The sequence below is a fragment of the Mesocricetus auratus genome, unplaced genomic scaffold (genome assembly GCF_017639785.1).
Source record: "Mesocricetus auratus isolate SY011 unplaced genomic scaffold, BCM_Maur_2.0 Super-Scaffold_100003, whole genome shotgun sequence".
NCBI lineage: Eukaryota > Metazoa > Chordata > Mammalia > Rodentia > Cricetidae > Mesocricetus > Mesocricetus auratus.
In genome coordinates, this window is record NW_024429188.1 from 88,916,014 (window position 1) to 88,937,002 (window position 20,989).

Consider the following 20,989-nt stretch of genomic DNA (forward strand, 5'->3'; position numbering starts at 1 on the left):
GGCTGATAAACCCTGCAGCCACCCAGGCCCAGAACCAGGGTCATGACCAGCCCCACCATCCACCCCATCTACGATCTGCTGAAGCACGTGAAGGGACCAGACCCGCAGATCCAAAGCTGCAGTATCTCCAGGACACAGGGCAACAACAGGATATCCAAGAGGAGCCCCAGTGAGGGTCCAGCATCGATAGTATAGCAGAAACCAGAGGCCTCGAACCGGACCATGACTCTTTGCAATGAACACTTGCAAGTAAAGACATGTGGACCAAAGGGTTTACTGTGTGACTCACTGTGTCACACAGCCGCTTCCATGATGAGATTCTTAATTTTCTTCCTTTTTTCCCTTTTCTTAAAATTTGATTTATTTGAGAGGGGGTACAGAGGTGGTGAGTGGATGCGAAGGGACAAGGAAATGAATGGGACCAAAATTCACGATATAAAAGTCACATAGAATAAAGAGAAAAAAAGAATGTTGTGCATTTGTTGTTTGAGACAGTCTCACTCTGTAGCACAGGTTAGCCTAGATCCTACTATGTAGTCTAGGATGACCTCAAATTCATGTCAATCCTCGTGCCTTGACCTGAGTGCTGGAATTGCAGGTGTAAACCACTGAGTCTAGCTTCATTTTGTTTCTTATGGTAAAAGAATAGTGAACCATGATCTGACCCCTCTTTTTGGTGGAGGCCTCTCCTTGCCTACTGAAGGCAGAAAGTAATATCATCTATGCCCTTTCAAAATTCCCAAGAAGTTAATTCAGTATCAAATGTTTAATTTCTCAAGACCAACAGCTACTTGACAAAGTTAATGACGTCGCTTAGCTTGGGGCTTGAGAGGTTATAGCTGAGTGGCAGGGTGAACACACGGCATGCTTGAGGCCCTTGATTCCATCCCCGGGACCATAAATAAGCCAGTATGTGAGTAAATAAATGTAGCTTCATACTTCAGTGAATTCAAATTTTATTGACAGCAATACAAAACAAGCTATGACTGAAAGCTGCCATTTAACAGGAACAGATATTGGTGTAGTTTCCTTCCTGGAGAGGGTATGCACCCAAGTTGTCAGACCTAATATAAAACAAAGACTGGATTGTCAGCCACTAACCAAGGATTACACTTCATCTATTAATAGGAAAAAAATGCTAAAGGCAAAACAAGACGTTTACAATTATTTTTTTGATGCTAAGTTCACAGAAGTAAACAAAACAAGCTATAATTACAAAAACTTCAGACACAGGATATAGATGTAACATGACTGTTAATCTTTTCCACCAGCCGTAATTTGTTCTATCCTCCACTCTACTTGTGCTACAATTACATGCTTGTTGCTTCTACACTACTGAGTCAATGGTTATCACCAACAATGCAAAATAGTTAGATCTCAACAAGACTTAGTGTGCTTCTGCTCCACTCCAACTAAGACGCCCCAAGCCAGGATTCAGAACACCTGTTGATATTAGACCCTGCTCCTTTTTGGCTTGTCATACAAAGTTAAGTCCTTACTTGACATTTTTCACTTGCAATGGTCTTCCTACCTTCTTTTTTCTGAGACATTAAAATTGTGAAAACTGCAAAAAACAATGAAATTGTACTTCCGATTCTGAGCCTGCAATCTTATTCCTGCTTAGACACACTACACTCCTCTGCAGTGCGCCCCACCAGCACAGCGACCCCTTTTCTTTTTCTCTGTTCCTTTGCCCTGAAGGCACTTCTGGATAGCATAATACGTGCTCTTTGGCTGCCCGGACAGTCAGGACACCTATGGCCATTGGGACTTCTCACTCCTCTCCTCCTTCTTTTCTATGGCTAATACCACTTTCCTGCTTTCTGTCCACTGGTGAATCTCCAGACTTGATGTCATCGGGGGGACAGAGTCGATTTCGGCTTCGAGCTCCTGGTTGGTAAAGCTGCATTGCTGGACGATCCTGAAGCAGAACAAAATATTCATGTTACAACACTATTACTCTTCTATAACATGGGGGGTTTCAGAGACCTAAATTATACATTCGTGTACCCACAAATCAAGTCAAACCAGGTCAAAGACTTAAATCTGTGCTACACAGTAACTTCCAGTTTCCTCTCTCCATCTGAAAAGTAACCTTTTGTTTTTAAAGGAGGGATTGAAACAAGAGCCTTGTGCATGGTAGTTAAGTGCTCCACTGAGCTCTATTTCCAGTCCTTTTTCAAATTTATTCTGAGGCAGGCTATCACTAAGTTGCCCAGGTAGGCCTTGAACTTAGTATCTTCCAAGTAGCTAGGACTGTAGGCCGTCAACACTAGCCACATCTGCTGTCACTTCTTTATTTATTTAACTCTTTCTCTGTGTAGGCCTGGCTGTCCTTGAACTCACAGAGATCCATCTGCTTCTGCCTCCTGAGTGCCGGGATTAAAGGCATTTGACACCATACACAATTTACAGTCATTTAAGAATTACATGTCTGAGCTGGGCGTTGGTGGCACACACCTTTAATCCCAGAGTCAGGCGGATCTCTGTGAGTTCGAGGCCAGCCTGGTCTACAGCGCAGAGTTCCAGGAAAGCCTCCAAAACAATAGAGAAACCCTGTCTCGAAAAACCAAAAACCAAACCAAACCAAACCAAAACAAAACAAAAAACACCAAACCACCCCACCAAGAATTACATGTCTGGTGTAATATTTTGAGAAATCTACTGCCTAATTTTGTTTTTTTTAATTTAGTTTAGAAACAATCATATTTTACATATTAATCCCAGTTCCCTCTCCCTCCCATCCTCCCATGCTCCCCACCAACCTGCCCATCCCACCAACCCATCCAATCCCCAAGGAGGGTGAGACCTTCCATCAGGGATCATCAAATTTTGTCACATCATTTGGAGGAGGGCCTAGGTCCTCCTCCATGTGTCTGGGTGGAAAGAGTATCCGTCTTTGGAGAATGGGCTCCCAAAGTCCATTTGTGCACTAGGGATAAATACTGGCTCTACTGTCAGAGGTCCCATAGACTGCCCAGGCCTCCCAACTGGTAACCACATTGGTTTGGTCCAATGCTGGTTCCCCAGCTTTATGACTGGGGTCTGTGTGCTCTTACTAGGTCAGGTCAGCTGTTTCTGTGTGTTTCTCCAGAATGGTCATGACCCCTTTACTCATTCCTCCTCGCTCTCTACAACTGGATCCCAGGAGTAAGGCTCAGTGCTTGATAGAGGGAGCCATTACAAGTTTAAAAAGGAATCTGGCACTAGGGAAATGTCCAGAGATCCACAATGATGGCTGCAACTAAGAATCTAAGCAATAGTGGAGACTACCTTAAATGCCCTTCCCCCATAATGAGATTGATGACTATCTTATATGCCATCCTAGACCTTTCATCCAGTAGCTGACGGGAGCAGAAGACACCTACCGCCTAGTTTTAATTTTTTTTTATTTTTTATTTTTTTGGTTTTTACGAGACAGGGTTTCTCTTATTGTTTTTGGAGGCTATCGGTCCAGCCCGGCCTCGAACTCACAGAGATCCGCCTGACTCTGCCTCCCGAGTGCTGGGATTAAAGGCATGCGCCACCACCGCCCGGCTACCGCCTAGTTTTAAAATAATAATATTTTTATTAATTCTTTGAGAATTTCATACATGCATATAATGTATTTGCCTAACTTTTGAAGCTATCTCAAGATTACTTAATTAGGTTTTAATTTTTTAACTGTCAAAATTAAAACAATCAAGGGTGTGGTAGTTTGAATGTAATTGGCCTCCCATAACCTCATAGGGAGTGGCACTATTAGGAGGTGTGGCTTTGCTGGAGTGGGTGTGGCCTTATTGGAGGAAGTATGTCACTGTGGGGGTGGGCTTTGAGGTTTTATATATGTTCAAGTCATGCCCAGTGAGACACTCAGTTCACTTCCGGTTGACTGTAGATGAAAGATGTAGGACTCTCAGCTCTTTTTCCAGCACTATGTCTGCCTGCATGCTGCCATGTTCCTCCATGGTGATAATGGCTGAATCTCTGAACTGTAAGCCACCCAATTAAATGTTTTATAAGAGTTGCCATGGTCATAGTGTTTCTTTACAGCAATAGAAACCCTAATAATAAGACAAAGGGCTAAGCTGTAGCTCAGTAATAGATGCTTGCCTAATCCCTGCAAAGCCAGTTTTAGATTCCTGGCCCTAGGAAAAAAAAACTCTGGAGAAACCTTAACAATTACCTGCCTGTTATTCTCTACCAGTAAACTGCCCTTTTTGGTGGGAGAGGGAGAACAGGGCCTAAGGTAGCCCAGACTGACTGACCTTCAACATGAAATCCTCCTATCTCAAACTTCCGAGTGCTGGGATTACAGACATGAGCCACCATGCTCCATGTAAAAAATTCACTATAAAACCCAACACTACCTAAAAAATATGTTTAGGATGGGCTGGGGATTTAGTTCAGTGGTAGAGTACTTGCCTAACAAGGTCTTGGGTATGATTCCGAGCACAGATATACACACATACACACATATATAATAAGAAAGAGCCAACTCTTGCAACCTGTTCTCTGACCTCAACTTGTACACACACATTGACTAAAATTGAAAATAAAAAGCATGGAAACTTCCCTGAAAACTATGAGGTTAGAACCTAAGTAAATTGCCATAAACTTAAAAAAATGAATTCTTACTGTATTGTCAAGGCTGGTCTTGAACTCCTAGGCTCCTGTGATCTTACCTCTGCCTTCTTAGTAGTTGGGACTACAAGTTTGCTAAAAACATGCTCAAATTTAGGTACAACCTACCACCCTAGCAGGTGGCACTTTAGAATCAGATTCCTCAGTAAGCCAACAAAATCATGGACTTGAACCCTCATCAAGTCCTATGTTTGCTCTATGACTGTATTACCCTAAAGAACTTGTAAGCCATATTAAGAGTTTAGAAAGTAGTGGGGTGTGTAAAGACCTGGGTCCAATCAGAGCATAAACTGGGCATAATAATACAAGTGTGGAATTGCGACACTTGGGAGGTAAAGGCAGGAAGATCACACCTTGGAGGTTATCCTTAGTTACATACTGAGTTTGGAGCCAGCCTGGGATACATGTCTCAAACAGAACAATAAGAAAACCAAGCCCAGAAAAAGAGTGATATAGAATAATCATAAGGATAACCAAGAAAGAATTGGGGTGTATGACTCAGTAGAACACATGCTATGCATGTAGAAGCCTCTTACTCAAAGTCAAGGAGCTCCCTTTTCCCCAAAGAGAATTCAACAAAAAAAGCAAGTTAGGGAGTTGGAGAGATGGCTCAGAGGTTAAGAGTACTGACTGGTGCCGGGCGTTGGTGGTGCTCGCCTTTAATCCCAGCACTTGGGAGGCAGAGGCAGGCGGATCTCCGTGAGTTCGAGGCCAGCCTGGTCTACTGAGTGAGTTCCAGGACAGCCTCCAAAACAATACAGAGAAACCCTGTCTTGAAAAACCAAAAAAAAAAAAAAAAAAAAAAAAAAAGAGTACTGACTGGCTCCTCTTGCTGAGGTCCTGAGTTCAATTCCCAGCAACCACATGGTGGCTCACCACCACCTATAATGAGATTTGGTGCCACGCAGGCAGAACACTATGCAAACTAGATGAATATATTAAAAAATAACTAAGTTTAATGCAAAGCAGCACCTTGTTCCTTATGCGGTCTCTCTTAATGACTTCCTCTTTCTTTTCATTTTTCTCTGAGGCACATATTGATTCTGTACTCTCATTCTTCTTCCCTTTATCTCGAAGCGTCTCTTTCTCTCTCCTCATTTCATCTTCCTTTCGTTTGAACGCCTTCTCTTTCTCGTAGCGCTCCTTCTGCTGCTGCCTGCGGCGTTCTTCTTCTTGCCGCTTGAGCCTCTCTCGCTCTCGCATCATGCGCTCCTGATCTCTCTCATAATCCCGATCCCTGTCTCTGTAATCTCTGACATTGTCATCATCAAACCTGTGTGAAAAACGAACAGGACAGCTGGAACACACTTTATGATGCATGAAATGCCTGGGGCTCAAGTCCCAGCACTGTAGGCTAGTCTCAAATACCCGAGACCCTGCCTGCAAACCCTAACAGAACAGAAGAAAGGAGGTGAGAATGAGCCTTCAAGCATCCTGCAACTGTAAATGCAGGAACACTGCGATGCTAACTTGGCCATCCTAATGACGGTGCACTGCTATGCTAAGGAAAAAGTACTAGTGTTTCAGAAAACAAGCACAGCCAGGAGTCAGGGCTGGAAGGCTGGCTCAGCCTGCAAACCCTAACAGAACAGAAGAAAGGAGGTGAGAATGAGCCTTCAAGCATCCTGCAACTGTAAATGCAGGAACACTGCGATGCTAACTTGGCCATCCTAATGACAGTGCACTGCTATGCTAAGGAAAAAGTACTAGTGTTTCAGAAAACAAGCACAGCCAGGAGTCAGGGCTGGAAGGCTGGCTCAGCCTGCAAACCCTAACAGAACAGAAGAAAGGAGGTGAGAATGAGCCTTCAAGCATCCTGCAACTGTAAATGCAGGAACACTGCGATGCTAACTTGGCCATCCTAATGACGGTGCACTGCTATGCTAAGGAAAAAGTACTAGTGTTTCAGAAAACAAGCACAGCCAGGAGTCAGGGCTGGAAGGCTGGCTCAGCAGCTAACAACCTACTGCTTTTGCAGAAAACCCAAGTTTGGTTCCCAGCACCCACATCAACTCCAGCCACTGGGGGATCTGACACCTATGGCCTCCATGGACGCTGGTACGAATGTGCACACATCCACATAACTGAAAAAATAATATAGATCTTCAAAAAGGAAAACAAAGGGCATTCACCTAGATGAAGACACCAGAATATCTGAAACCTTTACTCCTCCCTCCTCCATGCATATAAAGCAATTCGTTAGGAATTTTTTTTCTGGACAAGGTTTTAGTCTAGGCTAGCATTGAAACTAGCAATCCCCCTCCCTTAGCCTCCTGAGTGTTATTTCAGGTGAGTACACTACTCCAAGCAGCAAATAACTCCATACAAGCACAGGACATGATGTTTCCATTAGTGGCTAGGGATGAAACATGGCTAAGAGCTCTCAGTCGCTGACTGACCTCTTTGGCTTTTCATCCTTCAGCTCAACATCAAAACGCTTAGTCAGAGTACAACTTTGCCCACTGGCTCTTTCTTCATTCAGATTCTCTTTCTCCATTTTCTTGGCTGTGTCTCTTTTATCAAGTTCTTTTTCATCTCCTTTTTCTGGTTTCTTGAGCAGCTTTTAAAGAGAAAATTTTATTTTTCATTTTGGTCAATGGGGCACTGCCTTCTGATTCTATCAAAAATCATACAGCATACTAAATACTTTAAATTTAGACTCAAGAAGGCCTCTTATCTTTGACATTATTCTCAAACTTCCAGGCAAACAGATAATGCACAATAGTGATTTACTAAAAGGATGCTACTATTGTGAAAGTGTCATTCCTCCCACAAGAAGTGATTTTATCATTCTGTGGCAATGGGATCAAGATTTGAGACAGGCTCTCACTATATAGCCCAGGGTAGCCAGGAAATTACAATCTGTCTGTATCGGTCCCCCTAGTGCTGGTTAAAAGTGTGCACCACCACACCTGGCTACAGGTCAAACTTTTTTTGTTTGGTTTTTCGAGTCAGGATTTCTCTGTATTGTTTTGGAGGCTGTCCTGGAAATCGCTCTGTAGACCAGGCTGGCCTCGAACAGGTCAAACTTTTAAGTGAGTCAATTTTTTTCTTATGTGTATATACTTGCAATGCCAAATAAAATCACCAAAGGAGAGATCCATTGTGGGAATGATTCTGCCTTAAGCCTGAGAATAACATATTTATGATGGTATAATCACATTATCACTAGAGATAAATAGTAAGAATTACTTTGGATTGGATTTTAAAAATATAAAAGTATTATCCAATAAAATCTCTACTCAATGCCACATATGCCACTCTTTCTGACATCATTACTATAAAGAGGTATCATGGATACCCGGTTAGGTATTGGATAAGCAGAGATTCTTAAGCAAAAAAAAAAAAATCACAGTAAATGCATCATAAGAGGTTCATCTCAGGGAGAAGGCATCATGCAAGTCACAAAGCAAAAGGCAAAGGAATCACAGGACTTAGGCATGAGCTACTTCAGCACACACAGCCACTACACATGGGAATCCAAAATGGACACAAAGAAGGTCCCAACGGAAAATGAGGGCAGATGTGCAGGTTTCATTTGAAGTGTTCTTATTTCTGTAATGAACATCTACCTGTATTAGACGCCAAGATGTTCATTAGTACTCTAAGAACATCAGAGAAGCTCTCTAGTAGCATGGCTGGCTCTACCTTCCATCTTGCTCATCATGAGGGCAAGCAAGTCAAATCACTTGTAGCATGGTGGACAGAGACTCAGCTGGAAGGAAGTGAGGTGTAAGCTTCCTCTGTATTAGCAATGTTGAGTCCAAAGGAGACTCAGGAAACCCCAGCCCCCCCCCAAATTGCTCTATTTCCAGAAAGTAGAAGAAGGCGACAATACTATCATATCTGTGAGATGTCCTCAGACTTTCCGAAGGTCTAGCTGTTGAGTACTTCTCTGGGATATTACTGGAGCAAGGCCTGCCCAAGCCATGCCCTTGGGAAGGAAGCAGCAAGGCTGAGATCTTTCTACAGGTTTCCCTCTTCCTATATGCAATGTAGCAATAAGCATCTGCAGATTTCTAGATGCGAGACAGTAACTCGGGAATCACATGAGAGGGGAAAGCACTTAAGAAAGGGTATTTGTCAATAATTTCCCCCCAGGGCAGTCAGTTTGGAGAAGCATATAAGAAGATGAGAAGATGCTATATAAACTGACTTTCCTCTGGGTAAACAGCAGAGCATCAGGGTATCACTTGGGTGCCCTCTATTTTACTCCACCTATTTTATTGATATAGGTACTAGAACTGCAGGCCAGACTGGCTTCACTCTAAACCCTTCTGCCTTGATGAATCACCATGCCTGGTTTTAAAGAGAGTCGTCAAATAGTTCAGCTTTCACAAAGACTCAAGTCAATCTGAAGGGGTTTTGACACGTAACGCTACCACCACCACCAAAAGTTCTTATTTGCTAAGACCTGTGTGTATGACATGATACTAGGTGCTCTGTATCATGTACTTGATCCTTACATTTTTCTGATTCACAGCTTGTAACAGAAACCTGTGTACCTGAAGACAGTGGAAAACAAACAGATGAGGCAACTTCATGTATCATTTATGAAAGAAAAGCTGAATAAAACCCCAAATTCATGCAAGCCAAGCCTAAGTCCTCATTTACCAGGAACTCAGAGACTAGCAACCCACATAGCAAACATCATTAGTGACTTAAACAAAACAGGTCTGCAATGAAGGACAATAGCATTGGGTAAACTACTGAATCCTTCTAAGTCATCTTAAGCTTAAAACATAGCACTATTAGTATGATAGGAAATCTTTTTATTTCTATAACCCACCCCCAAAAGTGCAAAACCAAAACAAAACTTGCAACAACACAAGGCTCATGCATAAATAGATACATGCAGTTTTCAGTAACATGCAGTCCATTTCCATAGTTTTCATACCTTAATCCTTGGTTCATCCTTTATTTTTTCCCTTTCTGGAACTATCTTCTTTAGCTTTTCTATATCTTTCCTTTTTCGTTTCTCCTCTTCTTTCCATTTTCTTCTCTCTTCTTCTCTTAGTCTTTTCCTTTCTATTTCTCGTCTCCTCCTTTCTTCCCTCTTTTCTTCTCTCATCCTCTAGAAATACCAACACAATCCTTCTAATCACATAGGTACCAAAACCCCAACTAGCCACAAAGGCATTATGGATACCTGCTAACCCATCTGACCACTTTCCTACTTTCTCTGGAGAATGAAGACTGGAATGGGACCTGCTCCCACGGTTTCCTCTGTATATTCCCTGAGGCTTTCAGGGAATGTCTCTCTGGGACAGCAAAGCTCTCTCCAGGTCTGCAGGTAAGATCCTAGGCCCACCACCACCATGAAGATGGCTAAGGAAACTAGATCTTTAAGGGCTAACTGTGGGAAAACAGCTATTTCCCATGTAGGATCCCAAGGCTCTCGATGTTTATACATGCGAACTAATAAAGAACCAGGAGAACTACAAAAAGGAACACTCACCTGCTTGTTCTTCAGGAAGCTCAAAAGTGGGGTTGTCCTTCTAGCTATAAAGCAGAAGCAGATTATTAATAATGTGTACCCAGCCTGGAAAGGATTTCATTTTCAGTCATCCCCAGATACCCACTCAAGATCGGGAAATTACACCCCTTACAAAAGCCACCCTATTACTCCAAACAAGTTGTATATTATTCTATTTCAAAATGCTGGCTTAAAATGTTTACAAAAGTGAATAAAAGGCCGGGCGTTGGTGGTGCACGCCTTTAATCCCAGCACTCGGGAGGCAGAGGCAGGCGGATCTCTGTGAGTTCGAGGCCAGCCTGGTCTACAAGAGCTAGTTCCAGGACAGCCCCCAAAGCCACAGAGAAACCCTGTCTCGAAAAACCAAAAAAAAAGTGAATAAAACTGGGTGTGAAGGCACACACCTCAGGAGACAAGAGGATTAAGAGTTGAAACTATCCTTGGCTATATGGTTATATTTTTGTGGCCATCCTGGGACACATGAGACCCTCTCAAAAAAAATAAAGAGAAAAAATAGTGAATAAACTCTCATTGAAATACTGAAAGTTGGGGTTGGAGAGATGGCTCAGAAGTTAAAGAGGACTGGCTGCTCTTCCAGAGGTCCTGAGTTCAGTTCCCAGCACCAACATGGCAGCTCACAATCTGATGCCCTCTTCTGGTCTGCAGGTATACATGCAGGCAAAGCGCCTGTACATAAAAAAATAAATCCTAAAGAAAGAATTACTAAAAGTTTTTATGAGTAATTTCTAGTTGGTGAGACACGAGGACATTCTTATCATATAGGAGCATAAGTTTGTTTAACTGGAAAGAATCTGAGGGCAGGGGCTTGTGCTACAAACATCTGGTCGATTTCTACTTCTGAGAATTTATTCTAAGGAAGCTACCAACATGAGATCATTCTGCATGTTCATTACTAGAAATTAAGCTTTAGAAAGTTATTTAAGGGCGCTGGAGAAGACGGATTGGTGGTTCAGAGCAAGTACTGCTACTGCAGAAGACCTGAGTTCTCAGGATCCATATCAGAGTTCCAACTCTAGGCAATCTGAAATCTCCTGCCTCCTCAGGCACCTGCACCCATGTGCATATAACCTCCCCCCATATTAACATTAAATAGTAAAAATGGGCTGGACGCCGGGGGTGGTGGCACCCGCCTTTAATTCCCAGCACTCAGAAGGCTGAGGCAGGTGGATCTCTGTGAGTTCAAGGCCAGCCTGGTCTACAAGAGGGAGTTCCAGGACAGCATCCAAAGCCACAGGGAAAGCCTGTCTCAAACCCCCCAAAAAGAAATTTATTTGGGGCTGGAGAGATAACTCAATGATTAGGAGGAGCACAGGCCGCTCTTCTCTTCAAGAGGTCTTGAGTTCAATTCCCAGCACCCACATGGTGACTCACCATCTGTAATGAGATCTGGCAGTCTCTTCTGACATGTAGGCACACATGCAGGAAGAACACTGTATACACAATAAGTTATTTAATCTTATTTTTCAACATGCTGAACAATGTTATTAGCCTTGATGGAATATTTTTGAACATGTCTTTTCTTAAACTTTCTTTCTTTTTTAGAGATAGGGTCTAATATGGCTTAGGCTGGTCTGGAACTCACTCACTATGTAACTAAGGATGGTACCCCTTTTTTATTTTTTCAAGTCAGGATTTCTCTGTGTAATATCCCTGAATGTCCTGGAATTCACTCTAAAGACCAGGTTGGCCCTGAACCCGGAGATTAAATGTCTCTGCCTACTAAATGCTGGGATTAAAGGTGTGCGATACTATTGCCCAGCTCTCCAAGGATGGTCTTAACCTCTGATCCCCCTCCCTCTCCTCCCCCACCCCCCAAGTGCTGGGATTACAAGGCTATGCTACCATTACTGCTTTTTGTTTCATTTTTATTTTACTTTTTTTTGAGACAGCATCCTGCTCACTAAATTGCCCAACTGGCTCTAAACAACTGTAGCCCAGGCATGCCTTAACTTTCTATTCTCTACCTCAGTCTTCTGAGTAGCTAGGATTATGGAACAAATTTATGGGATATTCTCAGGAGTGGAAATCCTGGTTTAAATACTTTGTTAGTAGTTAGAATTGGTTGCTTAAACCAACATCTAAGTTAAAATTTCTTAGATTTTCAATTTTATAATAATGATCTTCAGTGTTTTAGATTACCAGGTCAATTTTTAGGAATATGAACTTACTCCTAAGAGACATCTAGCAAAGATTCACCATTGGCTAGGCATTCTGTACACAAGCTTTAAACTCTGCATACTTATGTCATGGCTGTGTAAAATGAAGACAGCAACTAGAACCTTGTCTCACAGGTCCAATGTCCCAATCCTGTGAGGCAGGTATTTACTGTGCATTCAAGTAGAAGCAGTCTCAGAGAAGGGAGTGACTGCAAGATCACACAGCTGCCAAATCAGGCAGGAGGAGACAGGCTTAAGTGGTCTGATGAAAAGGCCACTGGCCAAATCCTTTTCCTACTTACCTATTAATTCTCGATTTTTGGCTTCTATTTCCTCCAGCAATGTCTCTGGATTAGATGACATTTTTTCATTCTTTGTGGCATAACTCTCCAAAAATTTTCTGTATTCTGGATCTAAACAAGCATTTAAGGAACCAGAAAACAGAGACTTTAGCCAACAAAAAGTATTACCTAGGATAGATATTTATGTAAAAAAAATATTTTTCTACTATATGGAAGACTTAACAGAAAAAGAGCACTCACACAAGATAGATTACTAGGGCTATTTTAGAACTCATACTACTGATACCCACCATGGGAGTCTGGTATAACAGAGGGGTCAGTAAAATTGAGAGACCATACATCAGAACACACTGTCAAGACGTGTAACACTGCTCCAGGCCTAAGGATGCAACTCAGTTTGAAAGTACTTGCTTGGCATGGGTGAGGAACTAGGTCTGAGCTCCAGAATCTCAGGAGAAAAAAAACCTAAGGTTCCTATTAATCCAGAGCCACACTTAAAGGACAAATGGAAATTATAGAGTATTCATTAACAGTGTGTAGCAATTTGTGCATGGGCACACCCCACATTATGGAAACTCAACAGAGGAGAGTACAGTGTTCCAAAAAGATAAATTAAGAGGCCAAGTCCTAGACATGGCTTTGAAGACTATGGTCAAAAAAAGCCGTGTACCTGAGTCTTTGCTGTTTTCAAAAGTACCTGTCACAGCAAAAATGACAGAAATTCAACAAGATGATTCTAAAAGATCAATCTGATATAAAAATATTAGGGCTGGTGGTTGGATGATGGCTCAGTGATTAAAAACACCCGCTGCTCTTTCAGAGGATCCAGGTTTGATTCTCAGAACTCAACAGCGACTCACAACCTTCTCTCACTCTAATTCTAGGGGATGCAACTCTCTCTAGCCTCTGCAGTTACCACCTATGCATGTGATGCACAGATACACATGCAGGTAAAACACCCAAACATATAAAAAAATAAGTATGGGGGCTAAATCCTTATCCAATACAAGAGCTATACAACAGTCATCCAACATAATGTTACCAAAAACTCAAAATGTGGAGTTGGTTTTACCTTACATGGGAAATTATTCCAGTTTTTCATTCCTATATTTCTGTTTAGCCTAACAACTATATGTATTGTTAATTACATATTCAAAGCTTAGGACATTAGACAAGCAATTTCAGTTGCTTTATATGAAGTTATATAAAAATGTGTTTTTTTACCCTTGGGCGGGGGGTGTCCATCAAGATGGCTCAGGGGTAAAAACATTTGCTGCCAAACCGGATGACATGATTTCAATCCCAAGGACCCAAATGGTAGAAGGAAAAACCAACTCCTAAAACCTGTCCTCTAAACTCTATACTTAAAATCCCCTCCTACCCCTATTATATACATTAATATTTTTAAAGTTGGGGGGATAGAGAGATGGTTCAGTAGTTAAGAGCAATGATTGCTCTTCCAGAGGACCTGGGTTCAATTCTCAGCACCCACATGGCAGCCCACAATCACCTATAATTCTAGTTCTGTAGAACCCAATGCCCTTTTCTAGCCTATCCTTTTACCAGACATACAAGTGGTATATAAACATACATGTGATAAAATACTCATATACATAAAACAAAAAAATAAATTCCAAAATTCTTTTTACAATATTTTCAACCAAAGGTCAAAGCTTATTTTGAATAGATAAACTAAAAGTTGAATCGCAACAACAGTAGGAGGTTGCAAGGAGTGGTTAACATCATTTAAAGACTGATTTTTCTCACTATTTCCTATTCAGCAGACTCAAAATGATTTACTGCTCAGTGGTCAAGACTAGATTTCTCAGTGGTAGTGGAATGAAATGCCACTTGTCAAAGAGAATAGAAACACTGTGGAAAATCCATACCCAAGCTAACAATTCAGCAAAGCTTCCATAGGTATAAGATTTCTCATTAACTTTATGCGTATGTTTCCTAACTTAATATATTGAAGTCTAACTCACAAAATTATGATGCAAAAGAACTAAAAGAAAAGCCAACAACAGTAGCATATACTTGGAGCTATACTGTACCATCATCGATAGTCCCAACTTTTGTATCTCTTTTCTTAATCTTCTTTTTCGCAGCTTTTTGAAAAGGTGCAAATTCTACTATAGCATGATATTCCTGACCTGTTTAGGGAAAAAATGTCATCTTGCTTTAACGAAGAAGCTGTCAAAAGTGGATACAAGCAAATCAGTCTACTGTTTTTTAGACCTTCTTAGATAACAGTCATTTGAATAGTCTCGGAAGTAGCAACCCTTACGAGATTAACAGAACTCTAGAATCAATAATGATAGCATAATTAAAGACACGGCAGCAACCAGGATGTGGTGGTATGTACCTAGAATCTCAAATGTTGGTTAGATTGAGGCAGGAAGATTGCTTGAGCCCAAGAGTTTCAGGCTGAGCAACACACAAATATCCTATCCCAATCAACAACAACAAAAAAGATATGGAATAGAAGTAAATGTTGACTGAAATTCAACTTATAAAATGTGGTATTTTGATATGTGAGAAGAAAATCTACAACTTAATTTTCATTACAAAATATATTACAGCATGGCATAATGGATTGTTGTCTGTAACTCTAGCACTAGGAAGGTTAAAACAGGAGTGTCATGAGTTCAAGGCCAGCCTGGGCTGCCTAACAAGTTCCAGTTCAAAAATCCTAAATAAACCAACAAATATTAGAAATTTCTTAAATAAGCTAATGTCACAAAAATAATTTTTGGAAGCAGGACACCACACATAGCAGCCACAGCCAGCTTCAAACTTTCTATGAAGTTAATAATGTCTTAAACCCATGATCCTCCTGTCCCCACCTTCCAAACTCTGGGATGAAAGGGATGCAAAACCCACCTAGGTGAGGTAAGTCTAGAGACGAAGCAGTGGCACATGCCTGCAATCACAATACTCACAAGGAGGACTGCCAAGAGTTTGAGGCCAGCGTGGGATAGAGTGAGACCCTGTCTGGGGGTGGGAGGGGAGATATTAATTGTTTAGAGATATTTGTGGGGGTGACAACTAATGAGTATGGGGTTTCTCACTGGGATGATGATCATAGTCTAAAATCAGTTTGTGGTGATGGTTATACAACTCTGTATATATGAAAACAATGCTGAACTGTATTCTTTAAAATGGTATATTTTATGGTATGTGAATTATATTGTTATAAACCTATCATTTTGAGTTTGACAAATGTTATTAACTTCATTATGGCAATTATTTCACATACATCAAGTTACCACATTGTACAAAAGACTTGTATAAATTTGTCAATTTAACCTCACTAAAACAGAAACACCTGTTTAAAGTCATGTATGATGGCGCACACCTACAATCCCTGCACTCAAAAAGAGACAGGCTGGGCGGTAGTGGTGCACACTTTAATCCCAGCACTCAGGAAGCAGAAGCAGTTACATCCCAAACTTGAAATTAACCTTTTGTCTCTGTGAGTTTGAGACAAGCCTGGTCTACAAGAGCTAGTTCCAGGACAGCCTCCAAAGCCACAGAGTAACCCTGTTTCGAACTTCAACACCCCCACCCCACCCCCCAAAAAAATAACAAAACAGAGACAGGAAGATTGCCACAAGTTCAGGCCAGTCTGGTCTACACAAAGATACTGTTTCAAAAAGGCAAAACAAATTAAAACAAAAAGACTACATTTTATACAAATTGTATTGGTGTGAAATTCCTAGAGCAGGGAAATCCACAGAGACAAAGTAGATTAGTTGGGTACCAGGAATGAGGGGGAGAGCAGAAGACTGCTAACAGAGATAGATGAGCTTCTTTGGGGATGATGAAAACAGTTCAGAATTGGAAGTGATGGTTGCAGAACTTTGCAAACATAGTAAACCCTACTAAATTTGCACTTAAAGATGGCGAATTTTATGATGTGTGAATTATATTTCAATTGAAAAAGAAAAATGGCCAGGTGATGGTAGCACACGCCTTTAATCCCAGCACTCAGGAGGCAGAGGTAGATGGGTCACTGTGAGTTCGAGACCAGTCTGATCTACAAGAGCTAGTTCCAAGACAGCTAAGGTTGTCACACAGAGAAACACAATCTCGAAAAACAAAAAGGAAAAGAAAAATGACTGCTAAAAAAAGATAGACCAGATCATTCCCACTGACCAATATCATACAAGGTACAAAATACTGTCTTTCAAATAAATGAATAAATTTAATAAAATAAAAAATACTGTCTTCTCTTTAGTGGCATATAGACATAAGCTAGAATAAAATAAGAACTGGAGTTGGGTTGCGTAGACATACTTGTAATCCTACTACATAGGAGATGAAGGCAGGAGGATGAGGAATTCAAAGCTAGCCTAGGCTACATGGGACCCTGTCTCAAACACAAACAAATCATGAAGGAAACATGGCTATGAAAATTCTAATGTGTGCAGAATCAGATTAGGTGAATAACTACTATATATTTGAGGAGTAGGAGATAAAACCGGATCCAAGCACAGTAGAAGAGTGACTGGGGAAACAGACAAAAATAAACCCAGAACCAAGGCAATGCAATTGAGGCTACAACAACCAGGATAAGTCTGGGATTTTTATTTCATAACCATCAGTTTATATCATTGTTTCAAAAGGTTAATTTCAAGTTTGGGATGTAACACACTGACATGACCTAGTATATGAGAGACCCTGGGTCTAATCCTCCGGGGACACAGACAGACACACACACACTGAGTTTTTCTGAATTTTATGGCAATTTAGCTGATGTATACAGAAATAGAAAAATAGAAACCCCTTTGGCTGATGACACAGAATATAAAGTATAGATAAGTCTCTGTGAAGAATACAGTTTAGGGGCTGGAGAGATGGCTCAGTGATCAAGAGCACTTCTTGCTCTTAGATCTGGGTTCAATTCCCAGCACCCACAGGGCAGCTCACAACCATCTATAACTCTCTAGTTCCAAAGGATCTAATGCTGTGGTCTGGCCTTTGTGATCAGGCATATATGAACATTCATGGTCTGACAAGAATAAGGTTCACAGATATACACACAGGCAACACTTATGCATAAAATAATTTTGTAAAACACACACACACACACACACACACACACACACACACACACACACACACACAGGCTGGGTGTTGGTGGCGCATGCCTTTGATCCCAGCATTGGGAGGCAGAGGCAGGAGGATCTCTGTGAGTTCGACACCAGCCTGGTCTACAAGAGCGAGCGAGTTCCAGGACAGCCTCCAAAGCCACAGAGAAACCCTGTTTCAAAAAACCAAAAATAAATAAATAACACACACAATAAACATTACTTAAATAAATAAATAAATAAATAAAAAATAAAAACCACGATGGGCTGTGAGAGGGCTCAATAGATAAAAACATTTGCCACCAAGGCTAATGACCTGAGTTCAATTGCCAGAACTCTCATAGTAGGAGAGAACATGTGTTTAAGAAAATAATAAGTTTTGTTTTGTTTGTTTTTCAAGACTGGGTTTCTCTGTATTGTTTTGGAGGCTGTCCTGGAACTAGCTCTGCAGATCAGGCTGGCCTTGATCTCACAGAGATCTGCCTGCCTCTGCCTCCCGAGTGCTGGGATTAAAGGCGTGCGCCACTAGCCACCAACACCAGCTAGTTTGGGAAAATTGATAAAAGTTATCCATGGGTAAGAGTGTAACAGAGAAAGACTTTAGCAAATGAGGGGCCCTTATTTTATCCTTTGTGTACACAAGTTGGACAAACACAGTTCTCAATCCTTAAGTTTTTATTGGCATATACCATAACAAGGATTTGATAACTGAAAACTTAAAAGTAATTGAGATAATAAACTAGAGAAGAAACCGTAACATCTACGATTACAAAACCAAATGAAAGATGGCAAATGCCAACTTGGATACATTGTGGCTAAGTATTGAAAGTAACAGCTAGCAAATAAAAAATGAGATTAGAGTTCAGTCAGAAATTTGTTGTTGTTATACATTGTATCTCATGGATACTAAGAATTTATGTGTCTGTTTTGCTGGTGCTGTGGATCACCCCCAGGGCCTCATATATAATCAATCATTGCATTACATCTTCAGCCTGGGAAATCAAATTGGACATTTTAGCTACATACAACTTTGTAGGAAAGATAAACAGTATTCTGCGGACTACTGACATAAAGGATAGTAATTAAAATCTTTGAAACAAAAAGGCAACATTTAAAACACGTTTAAAGTGTCACATAAGGAGAAATTAGTGGCAATTTCATTCACTGGATCAAACTAAAGAAATAAGTTAATAAAAATGTCACAAGATTATAAAGATCCTTTAAATATTGCACGTTTTACCTCAAAGTAGTTTAGAAAAAGTATCTACACAGGCATGGAAAAAGTGTTGTTTTGTATACTGCTCTCCCCGCTCTGCTCTTCCCAGGGTCACTCTATGTAGCCTAGAATGGCTACAAACTTGCAGTCACCTTCCTGTCTCTATCACCAGAGCACTGATAATAGGCATGCATCACAACAGGCTGCACACCTTCTCTTAAATGTAAAACTTGCCACTCGCCAAAATCTTATACTCACCTTTATTGTCAAGGAATACATAGCCATCAAATCGGTCCCTGAACAAAAGAATGTCTTCTTGGTTTTTAAAGTTGATATATGCTCTGGCATACATATGAGGATACAGACTGTGGAGGGGGAAAGCAGTTATGTGAATATGATTGCAGGTGTCTGGCTGAATTACAAACATGTATAAATTAAAGAAACTAGCTAAAAAACCGAAAAGGAGTAGGATAAAAAGTACAAAAGACTGTTTTCCACCCCCATTTTTAATTTTTTTTTTACCTAGTATCATTAGAAAAAAATTCAAAATAATCATGCTCAGGCATAGGTTGAAGATGTTCCTGAAGCTGCTCCTTGGTCAAAGTGGGAGGCAATCTTCGAATTACCACCTTAGGAAACGAATGAGGGAAATAAAATCAGTACACATCAACTTTTTGGCATACCCGAATGATGGCTCTTGATCGGCTTTAAAATACAAAAGCACTTATAAAAACACTGAAAATATTCTTCTGCAGTCCGATGGTCGGAATTAGTCAAATATAGGTAGAACGGGGGTTATAAAAACTCTCGGAAATGCCAACTGTCTGGCGCGAGGACAACCTCGCAGTTTATAACCCATTTTTTTTAATGGAACTACTGGTAAACAGGTAGACGAATGTTGATCTTTCGTGGGTGTCACGAAATCGTTATCTCTCACAGGTCTAAGACGCGCTGAAAGGACCCCCTCCCCATTCTGCTTAACATGTACAAAAATTTCGCTGATCGCCTCCTTGTGTGTGCCCCTTTAGGTCATCAAGTCCCTTAACGTACTTCCCCAAGTCGCCTACGTTAACACTAACACCACAATTACTCCCACCCCTCACCCCCGGTATCGCAAGGACTATTTAGCAATTCAACCCAATTAAAGTTCCCCTATCTTTACTGCCGCTCCCCTCTCCCAAGACCACCCCACAGTCGCCGCTCTAACTTAAAACCTCATCTGGAAGCCCTCCCTTTCCCTCACGCCTCACTTCAGGGGCTTGACCAGAATCCGCTAATCCCAAGTCCACCGGTGCGTGACACAGAGCGAAGCGATTTTCATTCAGTTAAGAAACAGAAGAGAAACCAGGGAGAGGAAGAGAACAGCCCCATTCCCAGCCATCCTCCCCAATCGGTGTACACGTCCCGCCCTCTCTGGGGCCAGCAGCCGACAGGCACCTTGCTCAAAGCGTCTTTCTTCTCCCTGCTGCGATCTTGCCTATCTTCCCCTTTGGCGCCTTCGGCAGTAGCTCCAACGCTGCTGCCTGTGGCCCCCTGAGGCGCTAGCAGGGTCACTCGCTTCTCCTTAGGCCTGTGATCATTCTCTTCCTTCATGGCCACGGTTACGCTCCTCAGAGCCGTGGCTCAGCTGCAATGCCGTTACGCCGGGCACCTACGACTCGCGGGTAGAACCCTCAGGAGCTCCGCCCCTAACAAATGCCCCTAGTGATAAGTGGAGCCTGGCGTTCCATTGGGCTCTCCGACATCTCGCGAGAGGTTAGGGCACCCAGCTTCACTCCGGGATAAGGTTTTAACACCTGGTCTTTACTTCCCGCCTGCCTAAACCCTCGCGCTGCCCAATCCCCTAGCGGCGCAGATTCCCTCGGGGCCCGCCCCTTCGCGCGTCATTAGCAACTCCGCCATCTTGCTTAGAAAGTCTCCTGGACTACAACTCCCTGCATGCAAAGCAGCTGCCCGCCTAGTAGTAGAACGTGGGACTCTTACAGATGTCTCAGGGTCTCTATTTTAAGTACACGTGATCTTTTAATCTTAAAATTTTAGTGGGGTTTAAAAAAAAACATACACACGGCCAGGCGTTGGTAGCGCACGCTTGAATCCCAGCA

At 41.7% G+C, this 20,989-nt stretch overlaps 1 protein-coding gene across 3 annotated transcripts; it reads right to left on the reverse strand.

Annotated features, from left to right (window-relative positions):
- Positions 1 to 939: 939 nt before the first annotated feature.
- Positions 940 to 20,636, reverse strand: Upf3b (UPF3B regulator of nonsense mediated mRNA decay). Of its 3 annotated transcripts, XM_040744556.1 has the most exons (12): positions 20,325 to 20,636; positions 19,410 to 19,516; positions 19,146 to 19,252; positions 14,633 to 14,731; positions 12,579 to 12,689; positions 10,082 to 10,125; positions 9,521 to 9,697; positions 9,090 to 9,128; positions 7,023 to 7,183; positions 5,596 to 5,896; positions 1,817 to 1,921; positions 940 to 1,064 (listed from the first exon to the last, which is right to left on the reverse strand). In XM_040744556.1, exons 1-12 carry the CDS (start codon positions 20,478 to 20,480, stop codon positions 1,059 to 1,061), a joined length of 1,413 nt encoding a protein of 470 aa, XP_040600490.1. In that variant the 5' UTR covers positions 20,481 to 20,636; the 3' UTR covers positions 940 to 1,058. The 3 variants fall into 3 exon arrangements, with proteins under 3 accessions (XP_040600490.1, XP_005083175.1, XP_005083176.1); XM_005083118.4 differs by having other exon boundaries at positions 940 to 1,921; positions 20,325 to 20,632; XM_005083119.4 differs by lacking the exon at positions 9,090 to 9,128 and having other exon boundaries at positions 940 to 1,921; positions 20,325 to 20,631.
- Between the last annotated feature and the right edge of the window lie 353 nt (positions 20,637 to 20,989).

Excerpts from the sequence above, each read along its gene's own strand:
- Upf3b (XM_005083118.4), bottom strand. The coding sequence starts at position 20,480 with ATGAAGGAAGAGAATGATCACAGGCCTAAGGAGAAGCGAGTGACCCTG. Across the intron at positions 19,253-19,409 it reads TTTTTTTCTAATGATACTAG|TCTGTATCCTCATATGTATG; the intron begins GTAAAAAAAAAA and ends CCCCCTCCACAG. Across the intron at positions 9,698-10,081 it reads GCTTCCTGAAGAACAAGCAG|AGGATGAGAGAAGAAAAGAG; the intron begins GTGAGTGTTCCT and ends TGGTATTTCTAG.